Source organism: Sminthopsis crassicaudata, chromosome 2, assembly GCF_048593235.1.
Source record: "Sminthopsis crassicaudata isolate SCR6 chromosome 2, ASM4859323v1, whole genome shotgun sequence".
NCBI classification, from domain to species: Eukaryota; Metazoa; Chordata; class Mammalia; order Dasyuromorphia; family Dasyuridae; genus Sminthopsis; species Sminthopsis crassicaudata.
This window is the reverse complement of record NC_133618.1, coordinates 519,937,980-519,954,330: the sequence shown is the minus strand read 5'-3', so window position 1 is coordinate 519,954,330 and position 16,351 is coordinate 519,937,980. Positions and strand designations below refer to the sequence as shown.

At 32.9% G+C, this 16,351-nt stretch overlaps 1 protein-coding gene across 2 annotated transcripts in view; it reads left to right on the top strand.

Moving 5' to 3' along the window:
- The window catches only part of FBN1 (fibrillin 1), a 267,909-nt gene that overhangs the window by 160,575 nt on the left and 90,983 nt on the right, over positions 1-16,351 (top strand). For both annotated transcript variants that reach the window (XM_074294433.1, XM_074294434.1), the window contains exons 15-19: positions 3,694-3,816; positions 5,378-5,530; positions 11,460-11,513; positions 12,647-12,772; positions 16,021-16,146. In XM_074294433.1, the coding sequence (XP_074150534.1) occupies positions 3,694-3,816; positions 5,378-5,530; positions 11,460-11,513; positions 12,647-12,772; positions 16,021-16,146 (582 nt within the window). The remainder of the gene's footprint in view (positions 1-3,693; positions 3,817-5,377; positions 5,531-11,459; positions 11,514-12,646; positions 12,773-16,020; positions 16,147-16,351) is intronic.

The window sequence follows — 16,351 nt, the reverse complement described above, 5'->3', positions numbered from 1 at the left end:
CTTCATAATTCTTCACAACCTGAACTCTTTTACCTTTTCATTCTTCTATAACTTTGTTTCTCTTCATATACTGCACTGATACTGATCTTCTTGCTATTCTTTGCACATGACTCCTCACCTTCCCATTTCTGACACTAATTGAACTCTATGCCTAAAACACTCTCTTACCCTATCTCCACCTTTTAGTTTCCTTTGCTTTCTTCAACGTTCAGCTTAAAGTTCACCTTCAGCAGGTGATCTTTCCTAGTGCCTTCTCCTCTGTGAGTACCTTCTTATCTAGTCTATGTATATATTGAATGTATTTAACTATTTATACATTGAATAATAAACTCATGAGAAACAGGGATTATTTTTGTTTTACTTTGTATTGCCAGTGCCTAGCCAATACAAAAATGTTAGAATTCTGATTGACTTTTCCTCTTTCTGCCCTCTATTCCTCCAAATATTTGATGTAACTTTCCTTGGCTTAGTAAGATTAACTAGGATGGTACTTGAAACCTAGTCACCCAGAGAAACTGTCAAGATGACTAGAGGAGAGGCTTCCCAGAGGATCTCTTGAATATTTCTTTAAAAATGGATCAAAATATTTAGTAGACATTAGTTTCATTGTGTTGGTAGATATTTGGACACCTTCCTGAATATATAGAGTTGTGTCTTATCTTCACATTTGGAAGATAATTACAGTTGAACCACTGTAGCATTTTAGTTGTCACTTCTTGTTTGCCGCTTGGAGAGAATATAAAAAATTTTATTTGTAGTAGTTAAGTTTTCATAATTTCTTCCATGTTCCATAAAGAATAGGGACTTTTTTCAGAATCCATAAATGTTAAGGAAAATAATATTCAACAGAAGAAATAAACAAAATACAAGCCAAGATGCCATATTTATTCAGTTTGGTAACTTTTAAAGTAACCTCATTGCTCTGGGGATTAAGGCAATACTGAGATTTTTTTAAAAAAAGTAATATACTCTTGAAAATAAGGGGAAACTTAGTGTTTGATCAGGTTTCCATTTTGTTTCTGAAAAGAAATAAAAATGATTTGAATTTTAAGATCTTGAAAAGAATCACTGGCGTCAGAATTTTTTGCTTAGAGTCTCTTGTATTCTGTAGCCATGGATGAGTGGATTGCTGGACCCAAGTCCAAGGTCTGGGATGGAAGACCTGGCATAGGAGTTCATACCTAGAACAGGTCCAGGAGATCTGTTAAAATGCTATATTCAAAACCTTTTGGCTTTCAGTCTCAGACAGAGAGGTGTAGAATATCTGAACTCTCCAAGATTGAGAAAGCAGGATAAAGTCACATGACATCTATTCTCTGAGTGCTCTAGGACAGCTTTGGTTAAGGTATTTTGAAGAAAGAGACCTCCTTATATGTGAAAAGGCTTTAATAAACATATAAGCCTTACCCTAAGCCTAAAAGAACTTCAGTCCCTTGGTTGGGTTATTATATGGGATCCTATATGATCCTAATATCAATTTCTTATAACGGTAGAAACTTATGAAAAAGCAAGAGAAAATGAGTGTTTTGTTTCAGTTTTGATCATGGGAAATGATTCTTCTATGTATTTCCATTTATTTAATCAATTAAAAATATTTAGGGCCAACTTTATGCCTAGCTCAGGCTACTCTATATTCTAAGTATACTCTAAGTACTGTGGCACACATAAAGGAAGTAATAAAGAGTTCTTGTTCTCAAGGAGTTTAAACTGGGAAAATGAAAAGGTATGTAATACAAAACAGTATTTAAGAAAATACTAAATTGTATGATTCAGACTGCATACAAGTGTTTTCAGAGGAATAAGAGATTAATTGTGGTTGGAATTGTCAGGGAAGAATTCCAAACAAATTGTTAACAAGAAAGATGTGCCAGTATTGTGAATGTTAGGCCCTTTTGGTTTTGTATGCTATTATATTCTTTCATACTATACTGGCCTACAACTTTTCTATAGATTGCCAATGATCTGGGACTTTGCCATTTAGAAATAAATATGGTGTGCAGATGATATTGAAGAAACTATTTAAGAAACCAGATCTGACCTCTTTGGCAATCTTCTTCTTGCCCCCTGTGCAAGGACATTAGTATGGATATTAGTAGTGACATCCTATATAAATAAATAAGTTTTTCCTCTTCACCTATCAAACATATCACAAGTTAAGTGATATCTTTCCTAGATCTTAGTTTGGTGACCAGAGACATTGATCCCTATTATTACCTCTGTCATCTTTTTTGAACATATGACTACAAAAAGCCCAATCCACATGGCACTAATGAAGAAATACACACAAGAGTATCCTTAGCTTTATTCCCAGACTCACTAAATTTCCTATTCAAGACCTTGGACTAAGTTTTCAAACATTGCTCTGAGAATTTTAGCTTTGAGCCCGCAAAAATTGGGATATGTAAAATTGTATTAAAAAAAAAAAAACTTAATGTCATTCCTGCAATTAACCAGCTATAATAGGAAGTCAGCCTAAGATAGAGCGAAGTGCCTGTGTCTACATTCTATGTGTCTTTTTAAAAAGCTTTCAGATACTTCCTGTTAGAGCCTTGTTGATCCTGTTTCATAGTACATCTTATATAGAACAATAACAACAACAAAAAAGACAGGGAGAACAAAACCAAGCTGAGTTCATAAGCTTAAATATAACTCTTGTTTTAAAACACAATTTGAATGTGGACTCTTGGACAATTTGGAAATGTTTTGTGCCAAATTGTATAATCTAAGTAAAACAGAGAGGTATTTCACTCACTTTGCCTTTTTAAGGTCAGAAAAGAGGAAATAGTCATACACACTAGCTGTTGTGTACACTAAGAGTTGTTATAAAGTGATTTGCTTGTAAGTATTATGTGTGCTTTAGAATAAATCTGCCTTCTGAAGGAAGAAAAAGTATGTTCCTCTTGTCAATAATAAATGCCCACTCTTATTAGGATATGTCCCATAAAATATTTTACTAGTCCTGGATACACAATGTAGAATGTAGTATACTCTAAAATACTTTCATTGTTTAAGAAATGTCCTCCTCTGTTGGGTACCTATAGTAGTTAGTGCTGTTGTTGGCCAAGAATGGTCATCTAATTTTTCCATATTTATTTTTCTGAGGCAATTCTTCAGTTTTCCAGTAAAACATTAATGAGATGTACTTTAAAACAAGTCTTATAAAACCAGAAATGTCATGCAAATTGTCCCAGAGTCCTCGTGAGGTGTGAGTGGTTTGGGGATGGGCATCATCCTAGGAAGTGAATGCCAAAAGAGGAAACTTTGACCAGGTCAAAGATGTAATTTGCTATTGAGCCTGGCTTCTTACATTACAAAGTGAGTAGCAATGCTGTAGGAATTGCCTTGTGAAGCATTATACAGGGCCTTTTGTCTAAGGAGTCCCTTTCTTCCTTCCTCCAATTATGCAGTTGCCTCTGTGATGCTTATTTTGGGTTAACATATCTTGTGAAAGAATTTTTAGATAGCTTATTGTGAAAGAAAAAAATTTAAACAATTGATTCTTCCTTGCCAATTTTTTTTTCCTGGAAAGAAGATGAAAGTATACTTTTTAAAAAAAACTGTTGTTGCTTTCTTTCTCTTTCTTCTTTACCTTACCCCCAAAGTTAAAACATGTGGATACAAATTGATACTCTAGCAGTGAACTAAAACGTTTTAATTTCTAATAAATTTTAAATATGATATTTACTCTTCTAGATATTAATGAATGTGAAACACCTGGAATCTGCATGAATGGACGCTGTGTGAACACAGATGGATCCTATCGATGTGAATGTTTCCCTGGACTGGCAGTGGGTCTAGATGGACGAGTGTGTGTTGGTAAGACAAACTGGTTATGAGAATGACAGCATCAAATGAACTCTATGCCAAAAAATAGAATAAAACGATAGCTACGTAATGTATGTGATCTTTAATAAGTAAGGAGTAACAAACCTTCAGGGGCCAGATTTTTTCTTTCAATTTTCACCATTCTCCTTGTTTATTTTCTTGTAGAAATTTGGTTGTCATTTCTCTATTTTCCTTCCCTTTTGGTAAGTGTTTTAATGAACATCTGGGTAGCCAAAGAGTAGTGAGTGGAAGACAAGAAATATGGAAAATCCAAAAACTAGTTAATATAATTCATGGTAATATGGAGGGTCATGTAGCTGTATAAGCATTCCCAAAGAGATAGGAATTTGAGAAATGAATCTTTTTGATCTGTTCGTAGGCATTAAGATTTTTGAAACATGAAAAAGTAAAATGCCTATCTCACTCTCTTGTCCTGATGACATTGTAACATTTTATTAATAAGAACAAAAACATTTTTCTTTTTTGATTAAATAGTGCATTACCTTTCATTTTAAGATATAAGTGTAACATGATGAAACACTTCTAAATTTAAGCATAAAAGGAGGGCATTCTTTATTAATTATAAAATTAAAATCTTTTATTCCACATTTTCTGTTTACCTAAAACAATGTTTTTAATTCATCTTCCTAGTATTTTTGCTGCATTTCTTTATTAAGATAATTTTTTGCTCTAACTCTATAGAGTATGTAAATGCTGGTTTTTTGCAGAATAGTTGGTTTAGAACAGGACACATTTAGCAGGACAAAATTTTTTTAATGATATCTATTTTAAATGGGTCAAGTTGCTTGCATTATTTTCTCCAAAGAGAAGCTAATTTGACAGAAAATTTTCAACTTTCCTTACTCAAAAGAGCTTAAAGAAGAAAATATTGAAATATGAAGCAGCTTATTTTAAAATCTCCTAGTCATATTATGTGACTTTTTATAAAGAAAAACTTTGTGTACTATTTTGAGGTGTTTTTTTTTTTCTTTCTTTCTTTCTTTCTTTCTTTTTTTTTTTTTTTTTTTTTTTTTTTTTGCTGGATATTCCTTAGAATATGTTTGAATTGGAAAAGGGTCAGGCTTAGTAAGAATCCACTTTCTTCCTCCCATTCTGCTGGCCACCTTCCTGCTCCTGCAATAGGATGATGCTTGGGAAGGTCAAAGGAATAAATATATAAAATAAATATATGCAAAATAAAATCCTCCTAACCCAAGCATTACCCAACTCCCAGGTTTATTTGGAGAATCAGTTGCCTTTCTAAAATGCTTCATTATCATTCCATGAGCTTGGCTATTATGGAAATAATTTCCCGCCTATGGTAACTTAGGAAAGTTGACAGCATCTGCACTGACATTTAAGTTTCCACTATTTGGAGGTGAGTTTTTTTTAATGTACCACAAAACCCTGATGACAGAAATCTTATATATCAATGTAAATCAGAACATTGAGGAAATAGGCACAGTTCAGGACCAGCTCTGAAGCTTTTGAACATGCTTCAACAAGGATTGAAGATTCAATAAGATAATGTGATCTTTTTTTCCTGTTGTAGATACTCACATGCGGAGTACATGTTATGGTGGATACAAGCGAGGACAATGTGTCAAACCTCTGTTTGGAGCAGTTACTAAGTCTGAATGCTGCTGTGCCAGCACTGAATATGCCTTTGGGGAGCCTTGCCAGCCTTGCCCTGCACAGAATTCAGGTATGGATTATTAAGCAGTTGTTGTAATAGTAAAAGTGGAAGACATGGCAATATTCTCTAGTGGCATTCATGCATTTCCAGGAACTTGGCACAAGTTCTGGTCAAATCTTACTCATCTCGCCAAGTCTCTCCTTTATGTGCTCTTGAAATTTATTTGAAATTTTACACCTTTCTACAGAATACCCCTCATACTCCAAATCAACTCTACTCATGTTCTTTGCAGGATTTTGTATCTTAAAGCAGCCTGATTTTGTACTTCATATTCAGCATTTCTAGTTTGCAAAAGCAGCCTATGTGACCCTGTGATGAAACTAGGATTTTGTGTAATATGAAAGGAGATAATTATTTTAAACTATCTGAAATGTTTTTAAATGCCTATTTCATCACATTTTATGTGATCAGAAATTTTGTCCTGTGCTGTTTATTTAAACTGGGTTAGTAATCCTTTTCACATAGCAGCTTATATGGCATAGAATATGCACAGTATTGTAGAAGCTATCATAATATATAATTAACATTGACCTAGAAATAATGAGACTGTTCTAGGCCTGGCCTAAGCACTGACTAATGGTCATTTAATTTTTTTTAAATTTCTCTAGGAATTTTACCCTTCCTTCTGAAAAGTTGAAACTTGTTTACAAAATTAAATTCTTATCTAAAATAACAATTACAGTTTCTCATCTATAGACAGGTTGTACAAAGTAATATGAACAGGCCTTTTTAGCTCAAACTTGATATATTTTTATTCTCAAGACTAAGGGAAATAGCATATTTTTAGTATTGGAAAGGTAGTTTAATCATAAATATTTCTTGTATTCAGAAAATGTGTGTGTGTTGTCTTAGTTGGACGCATGTAATTTTCTGGCTTAGAAAAAATTAATTGAAGTTTTAGAGATTTTCAAAACCTTGTTATAATGAAAGAAACCTTCCTTGCTCTTATAAAATTATTCATCCATTAGATGTTTTGAAGTTAATATATGGGGTCTAGTGGATAGAATATTTTAAAGGTAAGAATAAACATCCAAAGCAAGACAGATTTTCTTTAGTTGATGACTTTATATAACATCTTTTGTTTCATGCCTTGAGTGATGATATGTTACTCTCAGATGTATGCATTTTATCCTTATTATGACTCTATGAGATAGCTAGAATGAGTATTATATTAAAAGTTTACAGAGAAGGAAACAAAAGCACAGAAAAGTTGAGTATTACTCACCACAAATTAGTTACAGGAGAATAGTTACCTATTCCTCCTAACTCTCAGCATTGTACTTTTTTATTATATTATGTTGCTTCTCTGAAAAGTTGTTAGCATAGGAATTTAAGAGAAGTAATATCAGATTATTTTATTTGAGCAGAATATTTCATGACTCACTGCATTATAGAGTTAAAATGTTTTCTAAATTTAGGGCCCACTGCCACTGACTTCTGTTTTATATTTGAATGAATTTAAACAGAAGAGTTTCACATGTGGAAACTGTTTCATCTAGGCTGGTCTGCCCACCTATTTGGTTGATGAAAATGCCAATTCATGAAGGATAAAATGTAGAACATCCTTCATTTCAGGGAAGAAAATAATTTCTTGAAAGGAGATGTATTGCTGTGGGAATTGAATATATCCAAAAGGAAAGAGTTTTTCCTCTATCATTCAATCTAGTTTGAAGCTAACCATCTGAGAGCTAAAAATGTATCTTTCCTCTCCGGAAATGAGACACGTGCAAACTGTAAATGAAGACTTTTCTACTCAGCAGCCTAAACTTATTTAGAAAAGATTCTAAACTTTCTAGTGTGCAAGTAGGCAGCTTTAATTGTTCATTAGCAAATCTCCTTGTTGTACCCTGGGTTCCATGACAGTTAAGGGCCACAAATATAATTCTATGGCTTTTTCCCATTACTGTCCCATAGCAGTGATTCAGGAGCATGCATCATTCTGTACACAGAATAGAAGTATGACCTAATTCCAGATAATCTAATACCAATTCTGCCATATGGAAAACAACTGTGACACTCATTTGCTTGCCTTTACACCAAGAATAAGCTAAGTTAGGAAGCAGAGAGCAAAAGTGCATTTTTCCCAGAGCTACAAGGTTGACTGTGTTTCCTGTTTTATTGCCTACGCTATTCCACAAATATTTTAATCGGATGCTGATGTGAGAGGATGGAGGAGAAATATTTCTCTTAACTCCCATTCCCTGCCTTTTATTGACACTGTTGCTGCTACCTTTCTAATATGGCACCTGAATATTATATTATTTCAAAATTCTAGAAGTCCTCTCCTTTTCTTTAATCTTATGGAATACAGAAGTAGGAGTGAGTGTGTATGTTTTGTTGTGGTTGTTGTTTGTTTTATTTTAGTCTATATAAACTGTTTCTGTTAGGAATGTAACTTACTAGCACTCAAGAATATAGAAGTTTGAATCTTATTCTTAAAAAACACAGAATTCTTTACCTCTGTGGAGAAAGCTTCTTTCCAATAAGTAAGGCAGATGCTTTCCACCTGACTAGATTATTCTGCTTGACACTGTGGACTTCTGCATGACATTTGAGTTCACATTTCACATAAAAAAATTCATCACCATAAATTCTTATGAATCCACATTGTGTTTTATGTGCAGCAAAAATTCTTTCAGATTTATTGATAGTAACAAGTTTTCATCTAAATTGTTTTTTTAATCAACTATATTTAAAGTACTTTGTTACTGAATTACTGGCTTTGCAGACATTTCATACTCTTTAAGTTTATTTTTTGTATGTAATAAAAGGACCTTTGAAACCAAAATACTCAACATATTTGCTTCAGTAAAGTAACTTCTAGTTAAGTTGAACTAGTGCTAAGTCAGTTAGCTGATAGCTATTAAGTTTTTTTTAACTTAAACTGAGTTTTCATAGGGTGACTTTTAAATTTTGTTTGAAATTGTTTTCTAGAACATTAAATATACTTCTAATAAAATAAAAGCAAAATAAAAAAAGATAAGCTTCTCAAACTCCAATAAAGACAAAATGAAGTAATTTATGAATTACCTACTTTTATATATATATATATATATATATGTATATATATATGATATATATATATATGTATATATATATGATATATATATATATTTTTTTAAACCTTTGCTCTCTTTGCTCCATTTGTGTGGATATTCAAAAGATAATTTGAATCCTTTTGCAAAAATTAGTAATTCCTATCTTCTGTGAAAGGATTTTTGATGCATTTTCAAAATTTCTGGTTAAGCTCCATTCCCATATTTTGTTGTTTGAACAATTGGTCATCCAGACTTCCTCCTACTTTTTGGTTTTCTTATGCCTTATTCTTGAACACATATCCTTTGATCCAGTGATGCTGATCTTACAAACAAGGTCCTAAAGTACTCCATCTCTCAGTTCCAGGCATTTTCTCTGTCTGTTCCCCTGCCTGAATGATTTCCCTCCTCTTGTCCACGTACTGGCTTCCTTGGTTTCTTCTGGGTCTCAACTAAAATCTGATCTTTTGCAAAAAACCTTTTCCAACCCTTCTTAATTCTTAATTCAATAATACTTTGCTCACTACAACTTAGTGAAAGTTGATTATTTAAGCTGTATGCAAATGTCAGCTTTAATTGTTATTTCCCAAAAAATATGCCAAGTTCATATATTATGAGGTTGACTTTGTGAAAGAATGCCTTTAGATCAGAATAAATCAATAACTACTAATGAAAAAAAAAACTTTCAGAGTATTTTATAGTAAATGGAATCATTATAGCTAGAAGGAGCCTTAGCAATCAAATAAATGATCCAATCTTTAATTTGATAGATGCTGATCAATTTTGGACAAGTCACAATAGGAAATTAATGGCTGATCCAGCCAGTAGCCTAGTTGTGTTATGTTAGAAGTCAAAGAAAATCATAAGAACACTAAAGGTTGAAGAGTTATGTTTATTGTTTCTCAATAGATCTACTTGAATATTGATTTATTTTAAAAATTTAATAATAGCTTTTTATTTTAAAAATACATGCAAAGATAGTTTTAAACAATTTGCAAAATTTTCACTCTTGCAAAACCTAGTGTTCCAAATTTTTCTCCCTTTCTTTCACTCTCCTCCCCTAGATAGCAAGTAATCCAATATGGATTAAACATATGTAATTCTTCTAAACATATTTTCACATTTATCATATTGCACAAGAAAAATCAGATGAAAAAAGAAAAAAAATAAAGAAAAAAAAGCAAGCAAACAACAACAAAAAAGGTGAAAATACTATGTTGTGATCCACATCCAGTTCCCATCGTCCTCTTTCTGGATACAGGTGGCTCTCTTCACGAGTCTATTGGAATTGTTGAAAAAAGCCAAGTTCTTCAGAGTTGATCATGACAGTGATGTTGCTGTGTATGATGTTTCTTGGTTTTTCTCATTTCACTTAGCATCAGTTCATGTAAGTCTCTCCAGGCCTTTCTGAAATCATCCTGCTAATCATTTCTTATAGAACAATAATTTGAATGTTGATTTAAAAAAACTGGTTCTATAAATTTAAGAGTGAGTTAAGTATGTGACTGTACAGGAATATCTATAGATAAAAAAAGTATACAGTTAGCTACAAGACAGATTAAGTGGAGAGCATGTAGGTACCTGGATCACTGGATATTTTTTGCCAAAATGTACCATATGCATTTTCAGGAATGTGTTAGTCTCCCACATGGAAATGAACAAAAGATTCCCTAAGTGCATCAGATACCTGGAAATGTTCCTGCTACTGTATAGACAATGGTACTTAGAAGAGCTTATTTCAGTTTTCAGATTTTTGACTTCACATTATTGCAGCAGATCTGTTCTTCAGTTATAAATTATAAACTCCTTTAGAATGACTACATTCAGTATTTCTCAGAGACATAATGCTTCAACCATTTCAGTAGTAATGATTACTTTCCTTGTTTCAAATTCACTGCGACTCTTTATCCCGAAATCTTTCTTGACTTAAAAAAAAAAAAAAAAACAAAGTGTAAATATAGTTCTGTTTGTACCCAACTGAATGGTGCCCTCATCTAAATATTATTTTGCTTGGAAATGTTGGAATTTCCTAAACATGCTAAAAAGCCAAAAACTCTCAAGGAAACACAGATTTTCAAAAGATAAAGTTCAAAGAACATATTGAATGTATACTGTCTAAAATATTTTCCTGATCTATTAATGCAGTATATCATTTTTTTAAAAAGAAAAGAAATAAAGTAGTCAAAGGAGACACTTGAAGATAAAACAATTCTTGCTCAGTATTGGAGTTGCATTTCTGAAGCATGTCATAAAAAGTTGATGTTATTCCCTGGGCAGAAGGCCGCATAGTATAATGGGTGAGAACTCTTCTTAGAGTCAGAAAAATATGGGATGCAAGTACTAGTTCTGGAGTACATCTAGGTACTGCTATGGATAGAGTGCTGGGCTGGGAGTCAGGAAGATTCATTTTCCTTAGTTCAGAACTAGCCCCATACACTTCTACTTGCATCACACTGGGCAAGTCTCACTTAATCCTGTTTGCCTCCATTTTCTCATTTATAAATTGGGCTAGAGAAGGAAATGGCAAACCATTCCAGAATCTCTATCTAGAGGACCCCAAATGAGATCACAGAGTCTCGAACAGAATCGAAGATGACTAACAACACTAGATCTGACCTATACTTTCTAATTCTGAACAAATGCAACCTCTTGGTGGTTCTTCTCTCAAGACCAACTGTAGAATAGTAACAGATCTGCTTTATTAGACTAAATTTTCTCACTAGAAGTTCCCCATACTGATACCACAGGTATAGAACATCTTCCTGTGGGAAATGTCTTATTATCAACTGCTTCTTCAAATTTCTTCATTTTACTTTGGAGAAAATCAGGTATGTGAAGCCAAACTTAAAATTTTCATATTATGGAAACAAAAGTATGAATGACTGTCCTTTCATTTATTTCAGCGGAATATCAAGCACTTTGTAGCAGCGGTCCGGGAATGACTTCAGGAGGCAGTGGTGAGTAATTGATTTAAAATTCCCAAGTTTATTTGGTACTAGTACCAGAGATGTTGCTCGGCTTTCAGAGGAGCCATTGCCACCCTTGTGGATTTATTACCATTCCCAATCCTCAAGACTTCTTGAAACATCAGAAAACTCGCTAGTGTATTCTGGGAAACCTCAGGTGGTTCTACAGTGGGATTGCTTGGATGCTTAATAAGAGAGCTATCTTAAAGGAATTGAAACCCAATTTAAAAGAGGTAGGTCATATGTCAATTGCCTGTCATTTCTTTATTGTTGAAGCCCGAATCTGTGTCTGTTGTTATAGTTGGCTAGGTGGATATAGGATAACTTTATGCTTGGAGGATTTCTCAGTTGGGAAATTGTCAGTCATCTTTTTATGGTATAGTCACCTGCTGAGCCAGAATCTATTGTGTAATGAATGGTAAGGTATCATTTCATTGCCAGAAGAGGAAACGATCACTTGAAATAATTTGTTGGAGTTGAAGATGTCACAATAGGTTCTAGGTAGATGGAGACAAAAAGGGCTAAAGATAACAAGCAAGAGAAATAAGGGGAAAAGATTCTTGTCTTGACAACACTCAACTTACCTTCCTGCCAGACAACTAAAGCAATTAAGGGAGACTGGAAGGTCTACTAATAATTGTGCTTAGTGAATCTCAATGCATATTTATAATCTGAAAGATGCTGAGGAGAGTTCGAAAAATAGCAATATGAAGCAAATTCCCTTAATTGTAAGTTTAACTAAAATTACCATTCAATATTTTAAAAGTTGTTCCAAAATGAGCAAATTGATTTTTACTTATGTAAATAGATAGATAGAATGAGCCTTGAGGCTTGAAAGGACTTTTAAAGATGAATGCATGAATAAGGTATTTATTAAAGGCTAACAATGTGCCATACACAGTGTTAAATATAGAGCAAACAAATACAAAAGTAAGACAGTCTCCCTCCCCAAGGATCTTCTGTTAAAACGGAATAGACAATACATATTAGGGAGAGGTGCTCAAGAAATCATCCAGTTAAAGATGGTGAAGCTAAAAGCCAGAGAGAGCAAGAGAAAAGGGATAAGTTAATTCATTTAAGTTTCAGTGAAGCATGTACTGATGTCAAGCTTGAATGACTTGCAGATATAAATGAATGTGCCTTGGATCCTGATATTTGCCCAAATGGAATTTGTGAGAATTTACGTGGCACATACAAGTGTATATGCAATTCAGGATATGAAGTGGATGCAAGTGGGAAAAACTGTCTTGGTGAGTAATGTGCCCCTTTTCCTAAGAGATGCTTGAAAATTGTACTATTTAAGCTTTTTAAAATTTGTATCTAATCAAAATGTGTGACAAAGAAAACTGACGTTGTTTTAGGTATAAAATCACTCAGTTCAATCAGATTCATGCAATGGAAGTCTAAATTCAAAGAATTCATAAATTTTATGCCTGTTGTGCATTAGCTTCTCCATATGTTTTTGTACTATTGATTATATGAAAACAACAGACATATATATGTATTATGTCTATATAGCCACATATATAAACATTATATATACTTTTATATATTAATATACTTTTATAATATTATACCTCTCACTGATATGATTGCAGCTGCTCTAAATTACCTCTTTTTCTGGGTGATACTTTGCTATATTTTGAACAGATTTTTGTGTTCACTTGTTTTGCTTTACATGGGTCTAAATTATATATATAATTAAAATTTAATTTTAAGAGAAAAAGCTAAATAATTTAGAAACTTTATTGACAGTATTTTCTTGCCCTAAAATTATTGACCATGTTCTTCTTAATTATTGTTATTGTACTGTGTTTTACAATTTTGATGCTTGGTATGGATCCTGTGTTAAATCTCTAAACTATCTTCAATTGAATAACATTCTCTTTCAAGATCTCACACATTTCCTTTGCTTGCTTGTCTGCCCTTTCCTTTCTTTTTTCACCTTTCTTCCTTTTTTTATTTCTCCCTCTATCTTCTATCCTTTACTTTATCATTCTTTTCTTTCTATATCATTAATTTGACCCCTTTTACTCTCTTTAGTGTTTTTGGTTGTTTTTGTTACTGTTATTTGAGATATATTAAGCATCTAAAAGTGCTACTCCTCGTCTTCTCAGTATTCTGTTTATTTCTTGATTTCCCAGAAGGTTTTCCCACTATTCACAACTATTTTTTAAACTTCTGTGGGCCCTTCCTTACATTTTATATTCCATATTATTTCTTTTTGCTCTCTCAGGCCCTTCTTTCTTTAACTGCAATTTGCTTAGGTGCTATTTCACATTTTCAAATCACTCACTAATGTGATTCAAGCTTTTATGCGTCTCTTGATTCTATCTAAAACAAAAAAAGTGGATTCTAGTCATTTAGATGATATCTACCAATACCTGGTTTAAGACTTTGACTACTGAAATAGGAAATCATATGAAGATGAAAATTTTAGGTTGAGGCACTAGACATTTTAAACTAATTCCTATGATTTTTTTTTCTTTGATAATTGCCTGTGCCGCTTTCCTTAATGATTTTTCTCCTCCTAATTTTTATTTTAAAGACTGTTTAGTTCAACTTGTTAATTCTTTATTTTAAGAAATGTATTCAGTGGAAATTCTGACTCAGATTCACAATAGTTATACAACACTATTTAGACATGAGGGCTGGTGTTGCTTTACTTCCAAAGATGAAAATTCAAATAAAGGGAAGAAGATAGGTTGTTTAGGTGAAAATCAGAACTTCCACCCTCCTTTTTCCATATTTATGTAATTCATTTACATACACATACAAACTGATCACAAGGGATCGCAAAATCTCTATCCTTTCTCACCTTTTCAAAATTATTGTGAAAGTTCAAGCCCATTTTTTACTTGGGTTTTAACTGGGTTGATTACTAGTAAATAAAAGGAAAAGAAGTTGAAATGAAAACTGGTGAGCTATAGAATTAGTCATATTCCTACACTTCTATGTATGTTTCTTTTTATCTCTTGTTGCTAATCACTTCTGGCCTTTTATTTCCTCTCTTTTACACATTGTATTTACTTCCAAGTATAAAACTTCTATACCCTTCCCTCACTCTGAACTTTAGAACAACTTTTTAGGGTGCAGCCTTTATCCTGGGGCAGCCATAATTTGAATACATGTGGTATTTTCGAAGTAGACTCAACTGAAAACATGTTTTAGTATTTCATCTTTTTAGAAGGGCCTCTCTTGGTTGGCAGGCACCAAAAATCATTATTTATTTGGGCAGTGCACAAAGACACAGGGATGTTTCAGCTTCATCCAAAAATCACCCCTTGGAAAGCTGAAGGGGGAGTCTGGGAGCCAGTGGGAATTCTTACTTCAATGAGAGTTTTGCTTTAGTAAACACTACAAAAATTGGACCTATTATTATCAGGTCAGGACTTGATTGTGGTAAGAAGGAAAGAAGTTGTGAACCAAAGGTCTACTCCAGTCATTTCCCACACATGGCTCTCAATGACTAGCTATTTTTTATCTTAACAGCAAATTCCACTATTCAAGTTGCCAAATGCTTCTTGACGTCAGTGAAAGTTAAGAACTGCAGTTTTGACCCTTTCAGATTGCATTTTACATGTCTCAAATCATTTGTTAGGATTTTTCATACATGATTTTCTCATACCCCAAAACTTTATTACCTGACTTTCTGATATTTTAAAAATTTTATAAGTTCAGGTCCATGGGGTTCTATGAGTTAAAACTTTAATAAAGAAGATTGTAGAGCTTATTCCAGTATGTTTATACCACCTACTATTCACAAAGTCCACAGAGCTAAATGTAATTTTATTTTACAGGAGAATTGACTTTTTAAAATGTCACCTAATCAACTAAGTTAATAAATCATTTACTTCAAGTAGATATAGGGTGTTTTGATTACATTAAATAACATTTAATATAGTAGGGATGCAAGTAGATTTAATGATACCTAGAATGAAAAATTTCATAGTTGCCATTATATATATTTGGACAATTAAACACAAACAAAGCAATGATTTTGCCCTAAAATGATTTTAATTATCTATCTGAACCATCCTAGATAAATTCTGGTTCTCTGAATCCTTTGTAATTATATAGCCCTTTACTAAGAGTATCCACATTATCCTGAGGCTATAACATAATATCAAGGGCCCAACTTTTCTATTTGAGGAAGGGGAGGTGTGTGTGGGGGGAACAAAAAAATGAAGTCAGTAGAACTTTCTAGCAAAATTCAGTAACTGTGTAAAGTGAAAGTTGGTTATTTCCATAAAGGCTAGGTATTTTCATAGATAAAGGAAGCAAGGGATCGATTACTGTATATCTGATGGTCTAGTATGCTATAGCAAACTAATTTTAAGTAAGCTAGCCATGTGTACCTATATTTGCAAAATTAAATAATTCAAAAGAAAATTGTATTTTTTATTTTTTTGGTTGAAACGTACAATTAAGAACTTAAAATGCTTAAGAAATTGTATGAAATTGGACTTTCTTATTTTGATCTCCATCTCTATTATAGATATTAATGAATGTGCGTTAAACACCTTGCTTTGTGACAATGGGCAATGCAGAAATACTCCGGGAAGTTTCACCTGTACCTGTCCCAAGGGATTTGTATACAAACCTGATCTAAAAACTTGTGAAGGTAAATCTTATTCTTTCTGTATAGTTGACTCTGAGTAAATAAATGATAATAACAAGCTAGGTAAATGTGTTAAAGTTGCTTTATCTAGATAGTTTCTGCAGATTTTTCCTAGTTTTCTGAATCTAGTTAAATGTTTCATCAAGATTCTCTTAGAATTTAGAGTTGAAAGGAAATGTAAAAATCATCTTATTCAACTTATTGATCC